Here is a 27,883-nt window from a genome sequence, read left to right on the forward strand (position 1 = left end):
CCCCCACCCCCTTTCTAATGGAGAACCTTCCCAAGTCTATGGAAAACTGTTGGTAATTAAAAATTTTGACATTTTGGATTAAAAGTATGAGTCAAGCGTGTAGCTTTCCAAAGATTGTTCTGCTGGTACAAAAAAGGGTAACTATGGAATACTGAAACATATATTCTGGTAATTATTTAAAGGTTTAGTATTATTAAGAATTCAGATTCATATGTGGAGAGAGCCGTACACAGAATTATTTCAAAAATATATATGTAGAGCTATCCTCCCATTATTTATTGACAGTAGAGACAAATTTTAATTAAGGAAACAAAAACAAAATTTAGAGAAAACCTTCATGCAGAGGAGATAACTCCTCTAATATTTCTGGCCAAAGTGGCCACAACATGATGGGGGGCAGACACATATCCACGTATTTATCTGCAATGGTTTCTAAGGATCAATAATGGCAGAGAAAAAACACTATTGGTGTTTAATTGGCACACTAATGGCTTAAACCAGAAGGAGTGAATGAACATATTTACTGAATGTTTTATTTCAACTTTAATCCATATTTTGAATGAAACCAATACTTATTTGTACTCATATCCTTTGTTCATATCCATGTTTATACTTATACCTGTTATCTTGTATATGTTTGACAAACTAACTAACTAAATAAAATAAAGCCGCTTATCAGCTTTATCCAATATAAGCCCCTATCTCATTGTGTGATTTTTGTATGCAAAGGGAGTAAGGCTCAGACAAAGATTTGGCACTAACTTCTGAAGAAAGATGCATATACTTAACAGGGAGCAATAGAAACTGAAAAAACACAAGCGGCTTGTTATGGAACAGCTTGCTAATATAATAACTCTTTCCAGGGTAGGTAGAGATCGCGGGTGGCGGAAGCAGGAACAATAGCAGCCTCTCTAGGCATCTCGGAGGTCCTCCTTTTTTCCGCCTGGTTGGGGAACGGAAAGCAGGGTAAAGGTTGCATCGAGAGGCGAAGCCAAAAGCTGGGAGAGTTGCGTTGAGCGATCTCGCTTCCGAAGCAGCCATGGCAGAACAACCTAAGTCCCGTCAGGCACCTATCAGCCCCGTAAAAAACTTCTTCGCGGGTGGCTTCGGAGGTGTCTGCTTGGTCTTCGTGGGACACCCACTGGATACTATCAAGGTGAGAGGGGGAGGAGGAAGGACTACAACCCCCGATAGACACTGCGCGAGTGGGGAGGAGAGGGAATACTTTAAAACGAAGGTCAACGAACTACCATTCCCAGAATGCACTTTGTCAAAGGAGCCTCAGAATTATTTTTCTTATGGAAAAAGAATTAGCACACTCTCATCCTGCACAGGGACAGACTTGACATCACTTTAAACACGTGAAAGAGCAAAAGTTTTTTTTTAAAGTGTTTATTTACATGCCAGATTTATAATCCACCTTTCTTACAAGATTTCAAGATATATGTATACAGTGGTATTTTGTTCTCCCAATTTTTTTTCTAAAGCAACAACTTATGTGTTTGGTGGAAGGATGTAGGTTTGGGTGATGGGCCTAAGGTACTCTTAATTTCGGTAGCTGAGGATATTTTTTCCCAATCTAAGTTTAAGCTTTATTTAGTACACTGGCTTTGGACCCTTGGATCATTACTCTTCTTTGTAATCTTGTGTACATGTAACAAACTAACGTATGGAACAGTGAGTTGTAGCTTGTTGAACGAACGTAATTGCTTGGATTGGACCAATACGATGAATCAGAACCGAACTACTCTGGCCATGATCACAAACACACTGAGTTAAAGGTAAAGATTCTCCTTGCACATATGTGCTAGTCGTTCCCGACTCTAGGGGGTCAGTGCTCATCTCTGTTTCAAAGCCAAAGAACCAGCGCTATCCAAAAATGTCTTTGTGGTCCTGTGGCCGGCATGACTAAACGCCAAAGGCGCACGGAACGCTGTTATCTTCCCATCAAAGGTGGTCCCTATTTTTTCTACTTGCATTTTTACGTGCTTTTGAACTGCTAGGTTGGCAGAAGCTGGGACAAATGACGGGAGCTCACTCTGTTATGTGGCGCTAGGGATTCAAACCGCTGAACTGCCAACCTTCTGATTGACAAGCTCAGCGCCTTAGCCATTGAGCCACCACGTCCCTTTGACACTGACACTGAGCTACAGAATAGTTATTTCAGTCTCATGATGGGCATGTCCATTCAATTGCTGGCATAATGCACACAACAGAGTCTTTAGGTTACGGGTATGAAACTTGCAGGCTGGATGCGTCACGCCCACCCCCCTTCCCCCGGTTTAGCAAAGGGGAAAAAGTTGTGATACATCACATGATGACAAGGTGACACTGCGAGTTTGACACCCCTGCTCTAGGTCAGAAACAATTTCTGGGTACAATGGATTACAGGGCATAATTGGAGATGTTGCAGTTCACTTTTAAAGCATCAGACAGCTGTGGGTCCTGCTATCTAAGGGACCACCTTTATCCTTAGAGGCCTGCTGAACTGATAAGATCTCCAGGATCTCCAACCCTTTGCCTTCTGGCATGTAAGACATTGTCTCCTGTTGATTATTAATTTTTTATTGTTGTAATCTTCTGAGAGAGAGCCAGTTTGGTGTGCTGGATTAAAGCATCAACTAGAAACCAGGAGACTTGTGAGTTCTATTCTCACCTTGGGCATGAAGCCAGCTGAGTAGCCTTGGGCCGCTCCTTCCCCCTCAGCCCTAGGAAGCAGGCAATGGCAAACCACTTCTAAAAACTTGCCAAGAGAACTGCAGGGACTTGTTGAGGCAGGCTCTGAGAATCAAACAGGATTAAGAGGGGGGGGGGGGCGGAATCATCCTTGAGCATTTGCCAGAATAGAAAAGTGGGACATGAACTAAATAAATAGGTGAAAGGTGTTGTTGTTTTTTAAAGCAGAGATAAAAGCAGAGAAATCTGGCCTAGTCTGCCTCCTGCACCATGGCAGTGGTGGTGGGTGGTAAGGGGTGGTGGGTGGTAAGGGGGGGCTCCAGAGGCTTTCCTTGAGCCCCCAGAAGGGCAAAACAGCCTCTCCAGGCTCTGGAGACCAGAAATGGGCCCCTTTCCGGCCTTCCTGAACTTCCGGTAGGCCCGTTTTTGCCCTCCTGAGCCTCCATGTGCTCCCTATATTTACCTGCATCCAAAATGGGCCGCATGGGACTCCGAGGAGGGGAGGGGTGGGCAGGGCCAGCCAGGGTGTTTGGGTGTTCTCCGAACTGCACAGAATCTTAGCTAGAGGTTTTCCCGAACCCCCGTGAACCCCCAGAGCCCACCCCTGGACTGTTTGTCTCATTATAAGACTGTTTTCTGAGTCCTTTGGAAAAGAAGGGGAATGAGGCGATTAAATCAGATGTGGCTGGATATTTCACCTAATAAATGGATTAAGTAACACAAGCACATCTTTTGTCTTCCTTCCATGTTCCTTATTTTTTGTAGGTCAGGCTACAGACTCAGCCAAAGCCTTTGCCGGGAGAGGCTCCTCTTTATGCTGGGACCTTGGACTGTTTCAGAAAGACTTTTGTGAAAGAGGTATTTTTGCCAGCTGACTTGCAGTGCCTGCCAGAGTCTTATGTATATTATAGGAATGGATTTGTGTGGTAATGATACTTGAGACTAGTAGATATCAGCTTGGTCTTTTTCAATGAGGAAAACTAATGGTGAGACGGAAGGAGTCTGTCCAATTTTTAGGCATAAGTTTTGAAAAGGTGAGAGTTCTTTGTTCTTAATCAATCATGATTTATTCTTACGTGCCCAAGCCAGAGTTTGCCTTGGGTTCATGCATCTTGATCTTTTAAACCACCACAATCATGACTGTCAATGGTTTACAAAAATATCTGTCATATAATAAAATAGTAATAATAAAAATGGTAGTAAAACTTTAAAGATGGCTAGTCCTTGACTTACGATCATAATTGAGCCCAGAATTTCTGTTGCTGAGGGAAACATTTGAATGAGCTTTGCCTCATTTTATGACTTTTTTTGCCACAGTTGATAAGTGAGTCACTGCAGTTGTTAAGTTAGTAGCACGGTTGTTAAATGAACCTGGTTTTGCCATTGCTTGTCAGAAGGTTGCAAAATTTGATCAGACGATCTTGGGACACCATAATGGTCATAAATATGAATCAGTTGTCAAGCGTCTGAATTTAGTTCACATGTCCATTAAATGCTACAATGATCGTAAGTGTGAAAAACAAAAGTCACTTTTTTCAGTGCTGTTATAACTTTGGTCACTAAATGAACAGTTGTAAGTCTAGGGCTACCTGTATTTCAATTGGAACATTCCTAACCTGCCATCTTCACTAGCTGAAACAATCTTCCCAAAGAGTTCTGTTTCTCCAGATCCTGAAAGGACTGGAGTGAACTGTAAGGTAAAGGTAAAGATTCCCCTCGCACATATGTGCTAGTCGTTCCCAACTCTAGGGGGTGGTGCTCATCTCCATTTCAAAGCTGAAGAGCCAGCAATGTCTGAAGACATCTCCATGGTCATGTGGCCGGCATAACTAAACGCCAAAGGCGCACGGAACACTGTTATCTTCCCACCAAAGGTGGTCCCTATTTTTATACTTGCATTTTTACATGCTTTCGAACTGACAGGTTGGCAGAATCTGGGAGAAGTAACGTGAGCTCACTCTGTTACGTAGCACTAGGAATTCGAACCGCCGAACTGCCGACCTTTCTGATTGACAAGCGCAGCGTCTTAGCTACCACGTCCCTGGATTGAGCTGTACTAATGAGCAATTACAGAGTCTGGAGGGCTGTGACAGAAAAGCGCCTCCTTCTCACCGTAGTCCTTCTAATTACGGGAGAAGAGTAACAATTTCTATTTTTATTTTATTTAGAAAATTTATATTGCCTCCAACTCGCACATGGTGACTCAAAGCGACTTACGAGACATAAAAACACAATATAAAAGAAATAAAAATAATAAATTAATAACCTCCCACCTCCTCACCCCGACGACAACATACTTCCATACTAGCCAGGGGTGGGTTGCTCCCAACATTACTGCTGGTTCGGTGTGCATGTGCACATAAAAAAATGGTCTGTGCATGTGCAAAACATTTTTTAAAAATTAAATTTGTGCAATTACAATTGTTCTGCGCATGTGCAAAACCGAAAATCAAGATGGCGGCTTCATAGGAGAACCGGTTTGGGGGCGTGGCAGGCCTGGGTCGCTGCTGGTTCCTGTGACCCAGGCTGCCAAACCACTACCGGTTTGACCGAACCAGTCCAAACCAGCAGAAACCCATCTCTGATACCAGCCATTTAATGGGTTCCATCCCACCCTGGGTTCTCCAGGTCCCCTGGCAGAATCATGTCTTCAGAGCCTACTGAAAGAGTGTCAGAGTGGGCTCCAGTCTAATTTCTGGAGGGATGATTTTCCAGAGAGAGGGAGCCACCACAGAGAAGGCCCTCCTCCTGAGTCCCACCAAATTGTACCTCCTTCGGGGGACGGGACCAGCAACATTCCTTGCCTGCCTGCTTTAGTGGGTCAGGTAGATGTGAGCGGCAAGAGATGGTCCCTCAGATAACCTGGTCCCAAGCCATGAAGGGCTTTAAAGGTTGTTTGTATCAGATGGGTGGGTTTGGGTCAGTGGTGGGTTGCAGGCAGTACGCCCCGATATAGGCATACCGAAGCCTGCCTGGAGCACCGGATACCATTCCGATACGGTGCTCTGGAGGGCCCACCTGCCCGCCCGAGCTCTTTACCGTGTTTTAAAGCTTTCGGTGCTTCCGAGCATGCGCATGGCACGTACAGCCCCTGCGCGACGCTCCGCCAAGCAGCTGGAGCATCGTGAAGGCTTGCGGAAGCGTTGTTGGCAGCTACAACGCATGCACGCGTGTGCATCTGTGTGGGCGACACCGAGCTTGTTCCAACCGTAGCGGTTGGAACAGGATCCGGAACCCACCACTGGTTCGGGTTGAAGAAGGGTTTCTTGCAGATACCTGGCATTAAGCTATATAAAGATTTATAAGTTAAAAACAGAACTTTAACCTGCATCCATCTTGCAAGTAAGGCAAGTTCTGCAGCCTAGGAGTAATATGGTTATGGCCTCTAATGCCAGTGGAGGCTGCTGTGTTGTCTTAGTTGAACTGGATCACCCAAAATAGCCTCCTCTGTAAAAAATATCTATATGATTGAAGAATTGAGATCCTTTTGAACTGGGCAGAAACTTCCAAGTAATTCTTGATGTTGTGTAGGTTGGTTGCTCAGCTGCTATTTACAGTATATGATTCATAGAGTAATTCTGTTTTATTGTTTGCGCTTGAGATGAGCAACCATCTACCTTTAATAAATAAATAATCCACCTACCTATTTTTTACAGGGCGTCCGTGGCTTGTATAAGGGGATGGCGGCTCCTATTGTTGGAGTAACTCCCATGTTTGCGGTGTGCTTCTTCGGATTTGGCTTGGGCAAAAAGCTGCAACAGAAGACCCCAGATGACATCTTGACGTGAGTAATGAAATTGTTCAGACTATTTCAGGGATGCTCTCTTGAAGTTCTCCAATCTGTTCTTATTTTTCAAATATTACTCATTCCGTCATTGCAGCCAAAGTGAAGTTTTATTTTTCTTGGTTATAAATAGAGGGTGTTTTTTTTTTAATTACAAAAAATTAAATCTGGCAAATTTTAAAGTTCCTAAAAACGTGGGACTGATTACACTAGCTATAAACAGACATTCTGTGGGCTGTTTTTGTGTAGTTCTCTTCTCAGGCAAAACAGATGTCTGTTTAGGAGGTTTTTTATTTCAGTATGGTGTGTGGCATCCTAAAAAGCTCGTAACACTTTCTCTTAATTGTGATTCAGAACATGGGTAGATTTCATGTAACAATGGTAATTGGAGTCGGAATTTCTGTCCCTAAGCAACATGGTCATAAATGCGACGTCACATAACCATGCTGATTAGTAATGGAAATTCTGGCACTTTCAGTTGCTGTCATTAAGCAAATCATGGTGGGTCATTAAGTAAGGCTATTGTCAGCTTCTGCTTTGCTGTTGCTTCAGCTGCTATGAAACGGGGAGGGAGAGCATGGTATTTGGGTGGGGTTACTCGATGTGCTGGAGGAATGTTCTGGAGTTCTCTGGATGGTCAGACTACGCATGCGTGGGTGTTTCCCGCCTGGACTAACGGCACCGACATTCCATCTTCGTGATGCCTTTTGAAGTTATCTCACACCTGACACTTGAAGGACTTATGATTGGACTAGGCCTATGATGCCAGGGGGTGTGGAATGGGCTATTCTATATATCAACTTCTTTCGCGCCTAATTAATCAGACTTCGCTATGCAACTGCTCTTTAACCATTTTTAATTAGTAAAAGTACATTTGATTTTCCACGTATGGAGTCTCATGGTTTTTCTTTCCTAATTATTAAATGGAGAGGTGCTGACAGCTATCATGTGGTTACATTTATTCCTTCTGTGAGTTTCTTCATTAAATTTGCTTCTAGGAAGTACAAGGAATGTTGCAAATAGCAATAGCAATAGCAGTTAGACTTATATACCGCTTCATAGGGCTTTCAGCCCTCTCTAAGTGGTTTACAGAGTCAGCATATCGCCCCCACAGTCTGGCTCCTCATTTCATCCACCTCGGAAGGATGGAAGGCTGAGTTAACCTTGAGCCGGTGAGATTAGAACCTCTGAACTGCAGATAACAGTCAGCTGTAGTGGCCTTCAGTACTGCACCCTAACCACCGCGTCACCTCGGGGAATGCTGTGACCCAGTGGTGGGTTCTGGATCAGCATTGCCCACATGGACGCATGCGGCGCACATGTGCAAGATGCACGCATGCATCGTACCTGCCTGCAACGCCTCCGCAAGCCTCCGCAACGCTTCAGCATCTCGGCGGAGCTTTGTGCAGGTGCTGTATGCACCATGCGCAGAAGTGCCAAAGGCTTAAAGGACAAGTTAGGAGCTCGGGCGGGCGAGCGGGCCCTCCGGAGCACCGTACCGGAATGGTACCCGGTGCTCCGGGCAGGCTCCGGTACGCCTGTACCGGAGCATACCGCCTGCAACCCACCACTGCTGTGACCATTGTAATGTATTATGATGTATAATGTATTACACCACTCATTCAGCACGGATGGGCCAACTTATTACGGGATAATTTGCAGTGGGACAACTCTCCGCAGGACAATTCAACAAATACAAAAGTTAAATTAATTGCAATTGAACCGTGACCAATAATAATAATAAAGTCAATCCAGACATACAAGAGTTATAATAATTTTGATGAAAATGTGATCACTAATAATAAAAATAATTGAATCTAACTAATGTATCATTGAATTGTCCCGTGGCCAGTTGGCCGCAGCGAGTTGGCCATAATGAGGTAGCCATAGAGAGTTGTGCTAGATCCCGTTCAGCACCATTGTTGGTTTGGGCAGTTGCTGAAGGAATGTTCATTAAGTGAGGACCACCTATATATAAATCTCATCTATATGCCATGATAACTATTCTGCAAGGCCCACTTTTGTGGTGTACATCACTCATCCTCACAACATTACCCATCTTCCCAGCACATTTTCAATAGCCTCTTAACAACAGCCAGGTCATAAGGAATTACCAGATTTTACAAAAATCCATTCTGCTTTGTCTTATACTTCCTTGCATACTTCCTTGAATATGAAGATTTTTTTAAAAGAGGTACTTCTGCACAAACATGTAGTTTTTAGGCAATTAAAAAAGTCTGATAATAGCAGTAGCTTTAGACATCTACTGCTTCATAGGGCTTTACAGCCCTCTCTAAGCAGTTTACAGAATCAGCATATTGTCCCCAACAATCTGGCTCCTAAAATGAGTAGGACTTGATTCTGAATGAATATGGTTGTAGAAGCCACACTGTTCTCTGCGAGATGGCATTTTTGTGTAGCTGAAGTTTGATTAAGAAAGTTTGTAAAAGTTTATAAAAACAAAGAGATACAACAATTTTGTTTGTCTTTATCTCCCATCTAGATTTAAGAACTCTAGTTCAGGAGTAGCAAGATTTTGTCCATAGGAATCAGGGTGTTCCCAGATACTTCCCTTGCTATCCACCAGGTTTCACTGCCCTCACTTAATTTTTCCCCATAATTTATTTTTTATTTTATTTTATTTAGTTTGTCAAACATGTAAAAGATAACAAATATAAGTATAACCATAAAAATGAATACAGTAAATGGGTACGAATAAATGGGGACAGTAGGACAGGGACAGTAGGTACACTGGTGTGCTTATGCATGCCCCTTACAGACCTCTTAGGAATGGGATGAGGTCAACAATACACAGTCTTAGGTTAAAATTATGGGGGTTTGGAAATGCAACAACAGAGTCAGGTAGTGAATTCCAGGCATTGACCATTCTGTTATTGAAGTTGTATTTTCTGCACTCGAGTTTGGAGCAGTTTACCTTGAGTTTGTATCTATTGTTTGCTCATGTATTATGGTGGTTGAAGCTGAAGTAGTCATTGACAGGTAGGATGTTGCATTGTATTGTATTGGGATGCTTTGACTTATTGCAAACATCAACTTCTACCATCTTATTTATGTGCAGCAATATCTTTCATTACTGTAAAATTCCTAAAGGTACCATAGCAGCAGTCTGGAGGGCTAGCTCATCCTCCAATTAACACAATACCCCATATTTCTTAATAATTTACTTCATGGTAGTCATGTGGATGCACTGCCCATGTTATCTGCAAATTCCAAGGGTGCCTTCACCTCAGTTAGATTGCCTACAGAAGCTTTAGAAAATAAAGCACATTCATATTTGTATTAGCTTCTGGAACAATATTTGCAGTATGCAGCATATGGTGTTTCAGTTTGCATGCTCATGTATTCATCAGCATATTCAAGAAACATGCAAAACCTTGAGATTACAAGATTATTACTTAGAAGTTTTCAGATTCTGTTACATGTATTAGAGTCAGATTCACTGCCTAAATCCCACAGATTAGGATTTACAACACTAACGTGTTTTTTTTTTCATTTATATTTGACATACGGTAAGTCCTGATTGTGACCATATTTCTGTTGTTTAAAAATAATCTGAATCTTGTTGGAGATCTCTATAGGTTCTATCTGTCTTGCTACTGAATCATGTTCTGTGTGGGAAACTCAAAGGAAAGCACAGTGATTTGGTTCAGATTTAAAGAAAAAAAGCAAAGTGACTTTTATCAAGTAGCTTTAAATAATTTTTATAAATAGCTTCGTTTGACTCTCCAGGGTATCCATAATCAGTCAGTACTTAACTACTCTGGCAGTAAATACATTCTTAATCCTAGCTACCTGTCAGATAAGATTTTCACAGCTGCCCTTCCAACTTCACTCCTCAAATCCCTCCACTGCAGTTCTCACATCATTCAAGAATAGAAATCATGGTGAGGGTCCTTGTGTTGCCAAACTTAAGATCAATTCTCCATCCAATCGTCAATCTATTAAAGTTGATATACAGGTAGTTCCTGTACTTAGGGCCGGTTGCTTAGCAACTATTTGCAGTTACAACAGACCTCCCTTATAACTCAGATTCGAAGTTTTGATGTCCCCCCCCCCCATTGCAGTGACATGGCTGTACCTTTGGTGCTTTGCAACTGGCCCACATTTCTGAATGTCTGCAGCATCCTGCGGCCACATGACTGCATTTTACAATGGTTTTGTCGAAAACAAGCCTTTTCTTCTAGTTTTCAGCAGTACCTGACTCATAGCAAACCATTGGTTGGCTTAATGACATCAGCATTCACATAATGAGTGCCACAAAAAAGATAATAAAATTGGGTCAGTCACATAGATGACCCAATTTATGATTGTCACAAGTTATGACTGCGATGGGCTTATGGTTGCAATTTGAGGACTATTTTTAATGCCATATCTCATCTGCTTCTTTCTCTCCAACCATGATATATCTATATCTTTCTCCCTCTCTAGTCTACTAGCAGGATAGATAGATAGATAGATAGATAGATAGATAGATAGATAGATAGATAGATAGATAGATAGATGATAGATAGATAGATAGATAGATAGATAGATAGATAGATAGATAGATAGATAGATAGATAGATAAGTTAAAGGTAAAGTTTCCCCTCGCACATACATGCTAGTCGTTCCTGACTCTAGGGGGCGGAGCTCATCTCTATTTCAAAGCCAAAGAGCCAGGGCTGACTAAAGATGTCTCCATGGTCATGTGGCCGGCATGACTAAATGCTGACTAACTTGCATTTTTACGTGCTTTCGAACTGCTAGGTTGGCAGAAGCTGGGACAAGTAACGGGAGTTCACTCCATTACGTGGCACTAGGGATTCGAGCTGCTGAACTGCCAACGTTTCTGATTGAGCGTCTTAGCCACTGAGATAGATAAACAGGCAGGCAGGCAGCAATAGCAATAGCAACACAGACTCATATACTTCTTCATAGTGCTTTACAGCCCTCTCTAAGTGGTTTACAGAGTCAGTATATTCCCCCAACAATATGTGTCCTCATTTTACTGACGTCAGAGGAATGGAAAGTTGAGTCAACCTTCAGGCAGTCAGAATCAAACTGCTGGCAATGGGCAGAGTCAGCCTGCAATATTGCATTCTAATTACAGTGTCACTATGGCTTCTAGATAGGCAGGCAGTGTTAGGGTTTGATGCTGGATTGAATCATATTACCAAGCCACTAGTTCTAAAATAAACAATACTTGACAGTTCATAGCTTACATACATGATAGTTTGTAAGTCATTGTGGCTTGAGTCACACAACATATGAATGCATATATATTCAGCAGTATGAATTAACGTGGTACATGAACCATTCTATTTTCTTCTTTCTTTCCTCAGTTTTATAAACGATAGTGCAGTGTATAAACAACAATATCATTCTCTTTAATTAAAGATCCATCACTAATGGATGAACCTTTCCAGTCTTTACTTTTATTTAGAAAATATAGTTTTTTAAAAAATCATTATTTTTATACCAAACATTGGATTTATTTTGCAAATGATTCTGCCTTGTTGGCTGCATTTGCCTGGATATGTGATATTGATACTTGAGGCAAAAATCTTGAGCCATAATATTTACTTGACCCATGTCTGTTTTGGCTGAATTTGACCAGCTGGAGGAAATTAGAATTCTGAATACCTCTCCTTGGCTCTTTCTAAGGCATCTGTTGGGATATATATGGGAAAAAATTAATGGCATAATTAAATGTTGTTGAGAACATTGGTTTTCATGGCACATAATTGGAACTTTCGACTCTAAGATTGGACTACCTTTACATTCATTTATTATGTAATTGTTGGTTGGGTTTTTTATTTCTAGAAAAGGAACATTTTGGAAGGATAAATTATTCTTAAACTGTACGTGTAATGCATTTCTTATATTTAATCTATACCCCACATTGTATTGTCCACTATATAGATATCCTCAGCTGTTTGCAGCAGGAATGTTATCAGGGGTGTTTACCACTGCAATTATGGCACCAGGAGAAAGGATCAAGTGCCTACTACAGGTAAGAGGTGAAATTTTCCATGCTCCATCCCACAACTGAGCAACATCTTGCTATTCACATTATTTAGCTTTCTTTAGGATGAGCATATTCATAATTGTAATTTGGGGCTTCTTGAATGGGTAGAGCTACTAGAAGCCTGCTCTGGGTGCTTAAACAGCTAGAAAAACTTTTTGGGAGAGATGGCAGCTACGGGGTTTGTTTTTTATTTTCATTTTTTACCATTTTGGTGCATAATCAACAAACTCCGGATTGGATCTCATCTCATGTGGATTTCTTAGGAAAAGTTGAGATGCACAGACTCATTTCAAAAGTGGCTTAGATTTAGGAAGAGTGAGTTATTTAAGGAATGGTAGGTTATAATTGATGTGGCCATTTTTTTTTTTTACCCAATTAGATCCAAGCAGCCGCCGGTGAAAAAAAATACGCGGGCCCCTTGGACTGTGCCAAACAAATATATCGTGAAGCTGGCATTCGAGGCGTGTACAAAGGAACAGCGCTCACACTCATGAGAGGTAGTTGTGGAGAATTGTTCTTAAAATAATTAAACTATAAAAGCCTCCCCCCCAATTTTTTTTTAAAACCCTGTTTACGTAGCACACTTGATAATTATAGAGTGGCGGTTAGCCTATCATACAAGTCTAATCCCTGCAGAGTTAGCTGGCTGAATTAAATCAGATTTTGAATCCAAGATCTAAATTCATTCACCCAGTGAACTCTGCAGGAATTTGATTTAGCCCCAAATACAGTGGTGGGATTCAAATTTTTTTTACTACTGGTTCTGTGGGCGTGGCTTTGTGGGCATGGCAAGGATACTGCAAAATTCCCATTCCCTCCCCACTCTCAAAATTTCCACTACTGGTTCTCCAGAACTTGTCAGAACTGGCGGAATTGAAATACACCCAATCCCATTTTTTAAAAAATTATAAACACTTATACACACTGACAAAAACATACACAACACTTACAAATAACATCGGGACTACATGTTCCTTCTTACAGCAGATATCCATTGGTGCATCTATACAAACACAATTTCCCCCTCAATACATTCTAATTTAACACTTATAATCCTATTATTTCTTACTCTTTTGCTTATCAGTCTATGTTTGGTTATTTGTATCGGACAGTCTTTGCTGTTCTTCTAGCGAATCCCATGTTTCTATAAGGTCCCTTTTCTATTGCCATTCTGACAAACTATAGACACATGGGGAGAAGGGTAAAAAATGAACAAAAATGGGAGGTAGGAAAATAGGGCCCTTCAGACCTGTCCATGGGGAGGTTGCTTGTGACCATGCCACCACATTTGTACAGGTAGTCCTCGATTTATAACCATCCATTTAGTGACTGTTTGAAGTTGCAGCGGCGCTGAAAAAGTGACACATGACCAGTTTTCATACTTATAACCATGGTCACATGATCAAAATTTGGGTGCTTGGCAACTGGCATGTATTTATGACAGTTGTACTGTCCTGGGATCATGTGATCACAATTTGTAACTTTCCCAGCTGGCTTCTGACAAGCAAAGTCAATGGAGCAAGCTAGATTCGCTTAATGACTGCATGATTCGCTTACCAACTGCAGTCACTTGCTGAACAACTGGCAAAAAAGATTGTGAAATGGGGCAATACTGACTTGACAACTGCCTTGCTTAGCAACTTAAATTTTAGGCTCGGTTGTCATAAGTAAGGACTACCTGTATTTTCTTTCTTTAAAAAATTGCTCCCCTCAAAGAAACTGAGGCCTCCTTTTCACTAGCTACAAGGATGAAGATGATAATCGGTACATTAAAGAGTCCAATGTGGCTAACCTTTATGTCCAGCCAGCTAACTGTGAGAGGGAATGACAGAAATATTTCTGTTGTGTGAACAATGCTGCTGTATATTATCACAATGTTTATTTACAGTATTAAAAAAAAAATGATTGTTGAATTCACACACGATGACTCCTGGTGGCTTACAACGTTAAAAATATGTAGTATAAAATTCCTAACCCTTTCCCAGCCACATGATCGGCTCCGTATCAGTTTGGGTTTTCTAGGTCTGTTTGACAGAACCATACCTCCAGAGCCTTCTGGAAAAGTATCAGGTTGGGAGTCAAATGTATCTCTCGGGGAGGGGGCTGATATTGTGTAGAGAGGGAGCCACCAAAGAGAAGGCCCTTTTTCTCCATTTCGCTCCATCTTTCTCTAATTGGGTAGATGTAACTGGGAAGAGACAATCCTTCAAATCTTGTTTTCTCTGTCAATCAACTCAAGGTCTAAAGCAGCAAGTGGAGTGCATTGTTTATGCCATTATTATAATTCTACGTATAGAAAGCTGACAGTTTTTATCCTTTTTGTCCTTGCCAATGTGGGCAGTTGTGTCTCTCATTTTTCTAAGTTGGCTTTGTTTATTGGACCAGATGTTCCAGCCAGTGGAATGTACTTCATGACTTATGAATGGCTGAAAAATATTTTGACACCTCAGGGGCAGAGGTAAGGAGAATGCTGGATTTCTCACAAAAACAACTAAGGAATTCTTTTTATTCTGAAATAAGAGCTTCATAATAATAGTTTGATGAGATAAATGATTATTTCTTTGAGTTGCTAGACACTGAAATGGGCGGCATATAAATTTAAGACATAAATAGTGAATAATATAATTTGACATTTATAAAATATGTTTTAGGGATCAAGTCAGTGCATCTTATAAGGAAAGCTAATGGAATCATCAACATAATCTACCATGAACCATAATGTAGCATATATGGCAAAACTGCTGGATTTCTATATTGCAATAAGCCATGGGTTTGATTAAATATAATTTGTTGAATAAACCACTGTTAGCTATATTTCAGTACTTTTGTGCCAAACATTAGGCTTTAACTTGGAGATTATATGAATCTACATGCAGTTAGAAACTTTTATTCTAACAACAAATTGCAAAGGGACATTTTCTTCTTTTAGCACAGTACAGTTTGAAAGATATCAACGTGCTTCTTGTTGAATCTATAACCATTTGATTTAGACTGGCTAGTTCTGGCTATATAAGTCAGTTGTACTATAAATTAAGCTTGATGTGCCAGTAGTTGTAGCAATAACTTTTTTCTATAGAGATCTTCCGCTTGGGCAAATACAGGTATTCCTCTACTTAGGACAAAATTTCTCTTACTAAGCCAGACAGTTGTTAAGTGAGCTTTGCCCCATTTTACCATGTTTCTTGCCACAGTTGTTAAGTGAATCCCCACATTTGTTAAATTAGTAACACAGTTAAGTGAACCTAGCTTTCCCATTGGTTTTGCTTATTAGAAGGTTGCAAAAGGGGTTCAGATGACCCCAGGACATTGCAACCGTCATAAATACATGCCAGTTGCCAAGCATCTGAATTTTGATCATGTGACCATTGGGATACTGTAAAGATCATAAGTGTGAAAAAAGGTCATGTCGCTTTTTTGAGTGCCGTGGATACTTCAAACGGTCACTAAATGAACTGTTGTTGCAATTTGAGGACTACCTGTACAGCCCATTTTGAAGTAAAACTGCTGATTTCCCCTGAAGGGAGTCCTTACTGTATAACTTTCGCCCCCCACCCTGTGAGTCTGAATGAGATGCACCCAATCTTTATCTTCTATTTCATGGGTGTCAAACTCGCAGCGTCACCTTGTCCTCACGTGACATTTTGTGACTTTTTTCCCCATCCGCAGAGCTGGCGTGGGCGTGACCTGCGCGTGACATGTCTGTCCCATTGGGCCGCCAGTTTGACATCCCTATTCTATTTCTTTTTAGTAGCCATTTTGATGAATTCATGTTTGCCCTTTTTCTGCCCGTCTCCTGCTTTCCATAGTGTCAGTGACCTCAGTGTACCCAGAATCCTCTTTGCTGGAGGCATGGCAGGGATCTTCAACTGGGCTGTAGGAATCCCTCCTGATGTGCTGAAGTCACGATTCCAGACAGGTGAGTTCACTGATGCTTTCCTAAAGTTTATAGAAGGCAGATTTAAAAGTACCGTAGGATTTGTGGAGAAAAGTTTTCAGTGGGTTTGTATACAAGTAGTCCTCCTTTAGCAATCGCCTTGTTTAGCAACCATTCTCAGTTATCAGCATAAGAGCCATGGTGGCACAGTGGTTAAGAGTGCAGCACTGCAGACTACTTCTGCTGACTGCTGGCTGCCTGCAATTTGGCAGTTTGAATCTCACCAGGCTCAAGGTTAACTCAGCCGTCCATCCTTCCGAGGTGGGTAAAATGAGGATCCAGATTGTTGGGAGAAATAGCTGACTTTGTAAGCCGCTTAGAGAGGGGCTGTAACGCATTGTAAAGCAATGTAGAAGTCTAAGTACTATTGCTATTGCTACCACAGTGATGATGAATCCTTGCATTTATGACCTTTGCACCTCTGCAATGTAAAGGGAAGCTGAAGTAAGACAGCACAGTACAATCGCGGTTTCACTTAGCAACTGCTCTGCTTAATGACCTCCAAGTCCCAACTGTTCTTGTTAAATAAGGACTAGTTGTCAAAGGTGTTCAGAGCAGATCTTACTCCAAATATGTAATCCTTTTCTATTAAATCAGGCGAAAATAATTGAACTAGAACAATGTTCAAGCATCTTCTTTGCCTGCTATTTTATATATATATTGAAGTGTTACTGGTGCTCTGTGAGCTTGCTTGTTTTCTTGCAAATGTCTGCAAGAAAACAAGCAAGCTCAGAGAGCACCAAGCTCCTTTATATTTAGAGTTATATAGAGGACTAATATCAACAATTCTCCTCCTTAGTCTCCCCATTTTCTGAACTGCGTTGTCATCCGATTGTATTCCCATGAGAATGCACAGTTGAAGATTAGATCTTTTAGCATACATTTGCTCATACTATTTCCTGAAACTCTTCTGAAAATCATTCCTGGGCAACAGTCCATGACAGTCTCTGGTTTAATCTGGTGAGGTATTTGCATTTTCTTAGGTGTGCTGGCTAAATCTAATAGTGCAGAACACATTCTCATTGTTCTGTTCCATTCCCGCCTCTCTTCTAATTGCTAGCTTTAATGTGTATAATTCTGGTCACCATGGAAATTGGAGTAGAAGGAGAGTACAGTACAGTCCTTGTTAGCGATCGTCTCAGTTAGTATCCGTTTGCTGTTACAATAGTGATTAAAATATATTTATGACCAGTACTTGCATTTTAGGACATTTACAGATCTGTAAAGGAAAGGAAAGCCAAAGTAAAATCGTGAACACAGTTGTGGTTTCACTTAGCAACCATTTCACTTACCAATTGTGGTCGCTAAAGGAGAACTACCTGCAATCCCATCTTGCATCATACATTAATCCTTTTCCAAAGCAGATATGAAGCTGGTTCTTGCAATTGGGTTAAAGATTGAAAAATCACACTTTGCTCAGCTATGGTGAATATAGTTGCCTTCAGGCAAAGAATTTGAAAGTTCTATAAACTAGTATGAATCCCCCCCCCCCCCGGCCCAGTCCTAGCGTCACATAGCTGAGAGCTAATGGAAACAAAATTGTGCTAAAACTTTTCTGGATTCTTTTGAAGATTAGTGACATAAATGTGCTTTGCAATTTGGCAGCTCTTTTCGATAAATTTAGAAAGATTTTCTTAATTTACCCTTTCCCTCTGTGTGTGTTTGTGTGTCCTAGCTACAATATAATCAGTTACGGTAGTTTTTCTCAAACTTGGCAGCTTAAAGATGTGTGGACTAACCAGCCTGCAGGGAATTCTGGAAGTTGAAGTCCATAAATTTTCAAACAGTTGAGGTTGTGAAAAACTGAGTTAAAGTCTTTGTGTTGACTAAACAGACAAGTGACTCGGAATACTATGCGGTATGGGAGAAACAATATGAATGGATAGACAATAGAAATAAGAAATGGAAATGTACATAGGGTTAGAACATTTGGAAATAGAATATAATGGATACATACAAATATTGATTCTATATAATACAATATATTTATAAATTGTACAAATAATGCCGCAGATCTGTTAAATATGTCATAGAGACATTTAAAGAAAAATGTTCAATAAAAATAAATATTAAAAATAAACAAACAGGCAAGTGACTAATTACAAGATAATTACAGATACACCGCGACGTACTACTGATTGCTTAGTGACTATATGAAGTTACCCGTGGACCCTTTAAAAGGTACTTATGCCCCAGTTTTATAGTTCGATGGTTCGATGGTTGTCTCTCTTGGTCACATGACCACATTTGTGATGCTCGGCAACAGGCCTGCATTTATAGCTGTTTGTAGCATCCCACTGTCATAAGACCACAATTTACAAATATTATTGCCAAAAGCTTTTCTTTTTTTCCAGTTTTTGGCAAAAACTCCTGATAGTGAAGCATGGATTCACTTAACAACTGCTGCCAAAAAGGTCATAAAAACAGGTTGTTCACTTGATGACCCATCATGACTTACCACTGTATTTGGCAGGCTCCATTATGGTCATAAGTCAAGGACTACTTGCAGTTGTGTCCAAAGTTCTTCACGCGAGAAATAAGTGCTTCATAGGATGGACATTAGTGACAACTTTCTTTCCTTTTCTTCTTTCATTCATTTTTACATTTCTATTCTTTTGCTAGTTTTTATTACCTTCCTCTTTTACATTTGCAAAATAGGCCGTGTGCGTAATTGGCTGTTAAAACGTTTACCACAAAGGGTGTGTCTTACTTTTTTTTTTTTTTTTACTGATGGGAAGGGGAAATTTCATGCTTCACAGCCTGCCTGGAACACAGGTTTCTAATCCCTTCTGCATTAAGAAAAAAAATAAATTTCTATCAAATCGATTGGAAAAGAGACATGAGGCAACTTGTCATTTTGCCAGTCTCTTGGCTCCCACAGATTTGCACAGGAAGGAGTTGTTGTTTTTTTCCATCAGCAATTACCGAAATCAAGCAGGCCGTTGAAGAGGAAAGAGTTTTCAAACATTCTCAGTTAACCCTCTCATTTGCTTCCTAGAAATTCAGGCAGTGTTGTTAAATCTAAGACTTCTGTAAGGGGTAGGGGCAGGGACTATTGCCTTGCTTTGGTTCTGCAAAAATGTGAAAATCTTCCCTCATGGTAATAGTGTAAGGTTTCCCACTCCTTCTCTTGCTATGGCAACATTGGGAGTTGACAAATAGTTTATTTTATTTATATTTGCTTATAAAATTTATTGACTGCTCAATTTACCAAACGGTAACTCTGGGCAGCTTACAGTCATAAAAATGTGTTTATGTTAAGATAATGATGATTTAATAGCTGGTCAGCTGCTGTAAACCAAGATGATGCAATGAGAATGAGTCAGCAGGGTTAACACTTTAAGAGGCAGACTATATAAAGAGAGGCCCTGTGAGGGCATTTTCTCTCTCCATGTGTGCTTCTGTGTTGTAGTTGAAGATTGCTTGCTTGCCTGGTTTTGCCCATACATACATACATACATACATACGCATGCCTTGTAGCAGGGGTGGGTTCCTGCCAGTTCTAACCTCTTCTATAGAAAAGGTTCCACAAATCTACAGTGCCATTTAGAACCTGTCCAGCTCCCTCCCCCCGCCCGTCCGCACATCATCCAGATGAAGAGTGAGAGGAGGAATTCTGTGAGTTGAAGTCCACAAGTCTTAAAGCTGTCAAGTTTGAACACCCCTGGGTTTTTTTTTCTAAAGGGAGCAAGGGTCTTGTAACGTTACAGCTTTAAGACTTTTGTGCTTGAAATGCCAGAGTTTCTGAGCCAACATTTTGGTTGCTAAGCAAGAGCATTGTTGAGTTTCACCACATTTTACAAGTTGGCCATGCCCACCCAGTCACATGGCTGGCAAGCCACTCCCACCCAGTCACATGGCGGCAATCCACTCCTACAAAGCAGGCCACACCTACAGAAGAGGCTCTAAAAAATTTGAAACCCACCACTGCCTTGTAGATAAACTACTGTTTGAAAGACAAACCTCTGTGTACTGTATTTTGCTCCTGGGTTGTCTCAAAATAGTAGTCACACAGTACACACTCTGACAGTTTACACATCTACATTAAAACATAAATAAATTATAATCAAAGGAGACCCATGGGGAAGGCAGGGACAGAATGGGGGAGGGGAGGTGGGACCTGTTGTTACTCAATCAACCACCTCCATTGTGCTGTTCCTCCATTGGGGACCCAGGCCAATGGGCAGATCTAGGTCTTTAGGCTTTTATGAAAGGATACGAGGGTTGGGGCCTACCTCACATCAGGCGGCAAGAGGTTCCAGAGGGCAGGAGCAACAGCAGAGAAGGCCCTTCTCCTGAATCCTGCCAGTTGGAATAATCAGGTTGATGGAACCCAGAGCAAGCCTCCTATATCGGTATGACTGGGATAGGCCAATCCTAGTGAGGTGAAATGGTCCCTCAGGTAACCTGGACCCATGCTATGAAGGGCTTTAAAGGTGATCACCAACACCTTGAATTGCACTTGGACGCAGACTGGCAACCAGTGCAGCTTGTGGAGCAGTGAGGTTACAGGAGCCATTCTTGCTCCCCCTAAAATTGTCTGCACCGCTGTACTCTGCACCAGTTTTAGCTTCCGAATGCTCTCCAAGGGTGGCCCCATGTCGAGCACATTACAATAGTCCAACTGTGAGATGATTAGGGACTGAAGCACTGAGCACAGAGAATCAATTGACTGTTGTTAATTGAGGAGCATTAGGGCAAGAGATAGAAAGAAAGAGGATTGGGAAAGAAAGAGGGAGTTTGATGAAAGCCTCTTGGGGGATGAGGTTCATGAAATGTGTTGTTGTTAGTTGTGAAGTCCTGTCCAACCCATTGGGACCTCATGGACAATGTTCCTCCAGGCCTTCTGTCCTCTACTATCCTCTGGAGTCCATTTAAGCCCACACCAACTGCTTCAGTGACTCCATCCAACCATCTCATTCTCTGTTGTTCTGTTTTTCTTTTGCCCTCAATCGTTCCCAGCATTAGGCTCTTCTCCAGTGAGTCCTTCCTTCTCATTAGGTGGCCAAAGTATTTGAGTTTCATCTTTAGGATCTGGCCTTCTAAAGAGCAGTCAGGGTTGAATTCCTCTAGAACTGAGCGGTTTGATCACCTTGCAGTCCAAGGGACTCGCAGGAGTCTTCTCCAGCACCATAGGAACTAGGAAACCATAGCCCTGACTATACACACTTTTTTTTGGCAGGGTGATGTCTCCGCTTTTTAGTATGCTGTCTAGATTGGCCATGACTTTCCTCCCCATGAGGAAGCATCTTTTAATTTTTTGGCTGCAGTCCCCATGTGCTGTAATCTTGGAGCCCAGGAAAATAAAATCTGTCACTATGTCCATTTCATCCCCATCTATTTGCCAGGAATTGAGAGGGTCGGATGCCACGATCTTAGTTTTCTTAATGTTGAGTTTCAAGCCAACGTTTGCACTCTCCTTCTTCACCCGCGTCAAGAGTTTCTCTTCACTTTCATTAAATGTACTTTGCGTTTTTCTACAGCTCCTCCAGGGAAGTATCCCAATGGCTTCAGAGACGTCCTGCGAGAGCTTGTTCGAGAGGAAGGAGTGTTGTCTCTGTACAAGGGATTCAATGCTGTGATGATCAGAGCCTTTCCTGCCAATGCAGTAAGTGAATGCTACTTTTGACTTTTGGTTCATTTATTTATTTATTTATTAATAAATGTCAATAAATTTATTGACTGCCCATCTTACCCCAAGGTAACTCTGGGCGGTTTACAATACTGGTAAGTCCTTGACCTACAACAGTTTGTTTAGTTATCATTCAAAGTTGCAACAGCACTAGAAAATAGTGACTTATGACCTTTTTTCACACTTATGACCATTGCAGCATCTGCATGACTTTGCTGAAGAGGAATTCTCTTTAAAACTAAATAAAAGGAGCTTTATCGGGACAAGGAGTCAGCTTCGTGCTTTTGGGAAACCTAGGTTAGAACAGGTTGGAGCTGACCTCATTCCAGAGGTAATCTGTACCAAAAGGCAGGAGCAATGGCAGAGATGGCTCTTCTCCTCTTAAGAATTAAGGCAGAAATTAAGGAGCAAAGCCTCCCTCCAGATCCATTGCAAAACACTTAATTTTTTTATAAAGGTAAGGGTTCCCACGCACATGCATGCTAGTTGTTTCTTGCTCTAGGGGTGGTGCTCATCTCCATTTCAAAGCCGAAGAGCCATGGCTAAATGCTGAAGGCGCACGGAACGCTTTTTACCTTCCAACCAAAGGTGGTCTATTTTCTATTATTTAATATTCCCTATTTTTCTACTTGCATTTTTTACATGCTTTCGAACTGCTAGGTTGGCAGAAACTGGGACAAGTAACAGGAGCTCACTCCGTTATGTGGCACAAGGGATTCAAACCGCTGAACTGCTGGCCTTCTGATCAACGAACTCAGTGTCTTAGCCACTGAGCCAAAAGTATAGTACCTTTAGTTAGACTTCTGTATTGATTTATAGGTTTATTCAGTTCTATTAGTTGAATTTAGAAGCCATTTCAGTCATCCAAGCAACTGTAGCTGTTGTACAGCAACACAGGTAGTCCTTGACTTACAACAGTCCATTTAGTGACCGTTCAAAGTTAGCAACAATACTGAAAAATGTATGACTGTTTTTCACAGTTACAACCTTTCCAGCACCCTCATGTGTTAAAAAACCAGATGCTTGGTAACTGGTTCATATTTATGACAGTTGCTGTGTCCCAGGTTTCTGAGATCCCCTTTTACATCCTTCTGACAAGCAAAGTCCAAGGGGAAGCCAGTTTCAGATAACAACCGGGTTGCTAACTTATCAACTGCAGTGATTCACTTAACAACTGAGGCAAGAAAGGTCGTACAATGGGGCAACATTCACTTAACAAATGTCTTACTTCACAACAGAAATTTTTGGCTCAATTGTGGTCATAAGTCAAGGACTACTTGGACTAAAACAATAAAACAAATAGAAAACAGTAGTAAATCAACCACATGCTTAATACAGGTAGTCCTCATTTAGTGACCACAATTTGGACCCGCAGCCCGGTCATTAAGCAAAGTGGCTGCTGAAAAGACATAAGATCCAGTGGAAACTTCTTGCAGACAAGCTGGCTATTGTTAATTTTTCTACATATAATTCAGCATCACCGTGCATACTATTCCAGATGATTCCCCAGTCTTCCAAAGCAGCTTTTGGAGAAACAGATATTTTGTTTTCCTTCCTTTGTCTCTAGCAGGTCTCCTTTGAGCAATGTTCCACTTGACTGAATGCCTAGCTATTATATATGTTCATACAGTATATTTATTGGAGACATTTCAAAGGTTAATGTTGAAACAGCCCTGTTTTTGTAGGTCTTGTATCTATTAATTATGTAGAGCAATTCATGCTGTGAAACAGCACATTATTAATGAAAACTCTTCTATAGGAATATATATATATAGTAATGCGAACAATGTGAATTTATGCATATATTTTTTTTCAGGCATGCTTCCTTGGCTTTGAAGTTGCCATGAAATTTCTTCACTGGATGGCGCCAGGTCTTTGATGACCGAAAAGTATGTTCCTAAAGGAAACCGAGGGCAAGGAAAATAACTGCATTGGAGGAGAAAAATCAGAATTATGAAATAAGCTATAAATTGACTCATTTTTTAATTAATCTTTTTGCCTTACGCTTTCTGGGTGGTGCCCTTTTGCCGTTCGGAATCTTGAGCCAAATCTCCTTCTGTGGAGAAATTCAAGAGGAATTCACAACAACACTCTTGCCTTCTCAATACAAAAGTACCATGCCGTTGATAGAAGACCTTGCCGCTATTAACAGGTATCGATGTTTAATCCCCGTCCCCCTCATTTTCCTGTGCTGAACAAAGGAAAATGATTTTAATTTCCCTTTTTATATTAATTAAAAAAAATATGCATTTCTGGTCACAGTACCAAGGACATTCCTAGAACCATTATGGGATGTTTGGAACTGGCCATAATGCACTTAATTCTCAGGACAGAATTTAAGTAATAGATAAAACTGATATTAAAAAACATTTAATTGCACTTGCAGGTATTTGGTGCTATTTACCATGGTTTCTTGTTAGTTCCTGTGGAATGAATGGGAACATCTGAACAGTTTTGTATTTCTGTTCATGCCTTATTCATGCCCTATTAGTCCTTGCTTATACAACACAGTTGTAGTATGTATTGACTGTGTAAGCCTCATTTTATTGCCTTGTGGTCTCTGACCCAAAATCCATGGCATACAATTGCTTCTTTGACGTAATGAATATAAAACGAAAGCCACTAAGAGAATAATGCAAAAATTAAAGAGCCTTAAAGTCACCAAATATAAATAAGTATTAAATTAGTGAAGACCTGCTATGTGTTTGTATATAATGAAAAACCTCAAATAGCAGAAACTGTGGGGTAAATCCCAATCACTTTGGCTGGAATGGACAGTCAGTTATAAAAAAGCCTTTCTCTAAATTCAGCTTTGGTCCTTTCTGGATAACTAATGATATCTTGAGAGGCAGCTTTACAAGAGGTGGACAATCTTCTTGTACATGGCATGCCAGATATTATGTATTTTGGTATTCCTGGTACCTAGGAATGTACTGCAGTGGTTCCAAAGCAATTTGTGTTCCATCCCAGCAAGCTCTAAAGTTGGAGGAGCCTGCAATAGGATAACTTAACTACAATGCCATTCTGTTTTAATGTGATCCCCTTTCATACCCACTCATATATGGGTTTTTAAGTACATACCATGTACAAACAGTGTTTACAAAATGTTTCACTGGAACATGTTTAGAACTCAATAAAAGTTGTACATTGGTTTTCTTGTTTGTTTTGCATGTTGAAATAGCTATATCAGTACTTGAAACATACTTCTTTTTCATAGCATTCTGGCAATTTGAAGAAAAGAGCCTTTATCAATGGGAAGGGGTTGAGATGTTTGTTAAATTGTATGTGTGAGTGCAGCAACAAAAAGTTGCACATTGGAGTGTTCATTAAAAAATTCATTCTTTTATCCATTTTAGAAGATATTCAATGCATTTCCAACTTAAATGGTCACTTTGGAGAATTACATCAATTTTCCAGAAATATCTGTTGAGCTTTATTGAAATATGCAATTGTTTTGCTATGTAAAAACAATCAGATTCTCCAAATATTAAAAGAGAGTCATTGAATGCAATGAAGTTTGGTTCTATATTCAGTGAAGTATGGTTTGGTTAAGTTTGGTTCTACCATACATTATTGTATAATGGGATCATTTAGTGAAGGGAGAAATCTCTTAGTCAAAATCCCATTCTTTTGTAGCCCTTCCTTCAGACAGAAATGAAGGAATTGATGGAACATGAACTCCGATGGATCAGGACCAGGTCATTTAGGGTGGTACATTTTGTGTCAACTAATGCACTTTATGAGAGAAAAGTCTGGAGTTCTGATTCTTTCTACAAGGAGCATTTTGAAAGGAAGGGTACAAGGTTTATAGACGGGCCGCTATAAGTTGTCCCTGAGGTGCCTTTTCAAAGGATCCATTCTTGATTCTCTTGAAAATACAGGCTTAGATGTTGTATTTATTGTTGACTGAGAGACTCTTCTGTTTTGCCTGAGAGAGAATGGTTGTGTTAATATAGTTTGGATTATCTTTCATCTGCAGTTACATTAATTACCAGCATTGCTGTTAACCTTGTTTTTTATGCTCAAGATAATCTGAAATCGGTTTTCTCAAAAACACGCCATCTACTGTGTCAAATAAGGAGAATGAAGTTTGCACTTCTGAATTTATGAAATGCCAATAGCTGGCTTTAAAATGCCATTCCTATGTATAGTTTTTCAATGGGAGGGAGGGTTCTTTTAAAAAATGAACAAATTACCTCATGATGCCCAATATTCAGCCTAAGTTAGTCATTGTCTCAATTATGTAAGAAGAAGTACTGAATTGCCTCTCTCTGCAATATACTGCATCATTCAATGTTCAGATCATCCAGAAAGATGAGTAATTCATTCCCTCCCACTTTAAGAACAGCAAATAGGAACTTCCTGGGGGTAGGCTGAAATCCAGCTCAAGTCTTAGAATATATCTTGAGTGTCTTATTTTATTAGTTAGAAATCTGTGTGATACAGGATTTTATTAGTTTGATCTGGATTTATTGACCCTGAACAAAATATTTCTCTCTCTCCTTCTCCCCCCCCCTCTCTCCCTCTCCTTCTCCCTCTCTCCCTCCCTCTCTCTCTGTCCATTGGAAGAGTTTATTGAATGATAAGAATGCTCAAAGTTCCTATTCTATGCAGTTGAACCGAGCTGCCTTTTACATTGGCCACCATGCCTTTGACATAAAGCACATATTGCACAAAGCCATTTGTGGAATGTATTTGGTTTTAGACTAACATATTGTGTTAACTCTAACCCTTGTAGTTTGTTAAATAACTATGGTTAAATAAAGCTTAGAATGCTGTGTGGACTCAGTCATTTAACAGGAGCTCAAAGCAAATAAATTACCTATCTCTTTTTAGCTTAGCAAGGTTTGGATTCAGCAGAAATCAATTAATCTTGGTGCAACTAAGCTAGTCTGCAATTCTATTCTTCACTCGGTTTAGAGCCTGCAGAGAAGAGCAACAAAGATGATTAGGGGACTGAAGGCTAAAACATATGAAGAATGGTTGCAGGAACTGGTTGTGTCTAGTTTAATAAAAAGAAGGACTAGGGGAGACATGATAGCAGTGTTCCAATATCTCAGGGGTTGCCACAAAGAAGAGGGAGTTCAAGCTATTCTCCAAAGCACATGAAGGTAGAACAAGAAGCTATGGGTGGAAACTAATCAGCAACTTAGAACTGAGGAGAAATTTTCTGACAGCTAGAACAATTAATCAGTGGAATAACTTGCCTCCAAAAGTTGTGAATGCCCCAACACTGGAAGTCTTTAAGAAGATGTTGGATAACCATTTGTCTGAAGTGGTATAGGTTTCCTGCCTAGGCAGGTAGTTGGACTAGAAGACCTCCAAAGTCCCTTCCAACTATTCTATTCTATAGCAATAGCCATAACACTCATATAAATCAACTAACAACTCATATATTAATCCATTTAATTTACATGTTCTAATGCAACTATGGATGACAAGAAGTATAAAAATGGTTATACTTAGGTTGCATTTGTTATGAAAGTCATATAACACACACACACACACACACACACATACACACAGTCTTTAATATTTACTCCAAATGAACATATACTGGTACATTACTAAGCAAAGAGAATCAGATAGTCTTGTCAAACATGAAACAGAAGTTACAATTTCTTGATTTATCTTTTTTCCCCTCTTAGTTTTATTAAAATAAATCCTTTCATGTACAGCTCTGGGCAGTTAAAAAATATGATGAAGAAAAAAAATGAAAAAAATTATATCAATCTAGTTGATGTTTAACAGCAGTTAAAGTTTTCTTAAATTTAAAACTTTCAACAGGGAAAACAATTTTCATCTTCTAAGATATGGAATAAGATTAAA

At 40.4% G+C, this 27,883-nt stretch overlaps 1 protein-coding gene across 1 annotated transcript; it reads left to right on the forward strand.

The window, feature by feature from the left end:
• Positions 1 to 937: 937 nt before the first annotated feature.
• SLC25A20 (solute carrier family 25 member 20) lies at positions 938 to 26,832 on the forward strand. Its single transcript, XM_087708734.1, has 9 exons — positions 938 to 1,156; positions 3,442 to 3,534; positions 6,333 to 6,460; positions 12,383 to 12,473; positions 12,868 to 12,985; positions 14,874 to 14,946; positions 16,295 to 16,404; positions 21,906 to 22,030; positions 23,871 to 26,832. The coding sequence occupies exons 1-9, from the start codon at positions 1,040 to 1,042 to the stop codon at positions 23,931 to 23,933; spliced, it is 918 nt and encodes a 305-aa protein (XP_087564860.1). The 5' UTR covers positions 938 to 1,039; the 3' UTR covers positions 23,934 to 26,832.
• Positions 26,833 to 27,883: the final 1,051 nt, after the last annotated feature.

This window comes from Thamnophis sirtalis, unplaced genomic scaffold (assembly GCF_051295495.1).
Source record: "Thamnophis sirtalis isolate CommonGarterSnake01/CBP01778 unplaced genomic scaffold, rThaSir2_p1.2 scaffold_3, whole genome shotgun sequence".
In the NCBI taxonomy this organism is placed as follows: domain Eukaryota; kingdom Metazoa; phylum Chordata; class Lepidosauria; order Squamata; family Natricidae; genus Thamnophis; species Thamnophis sirtalis.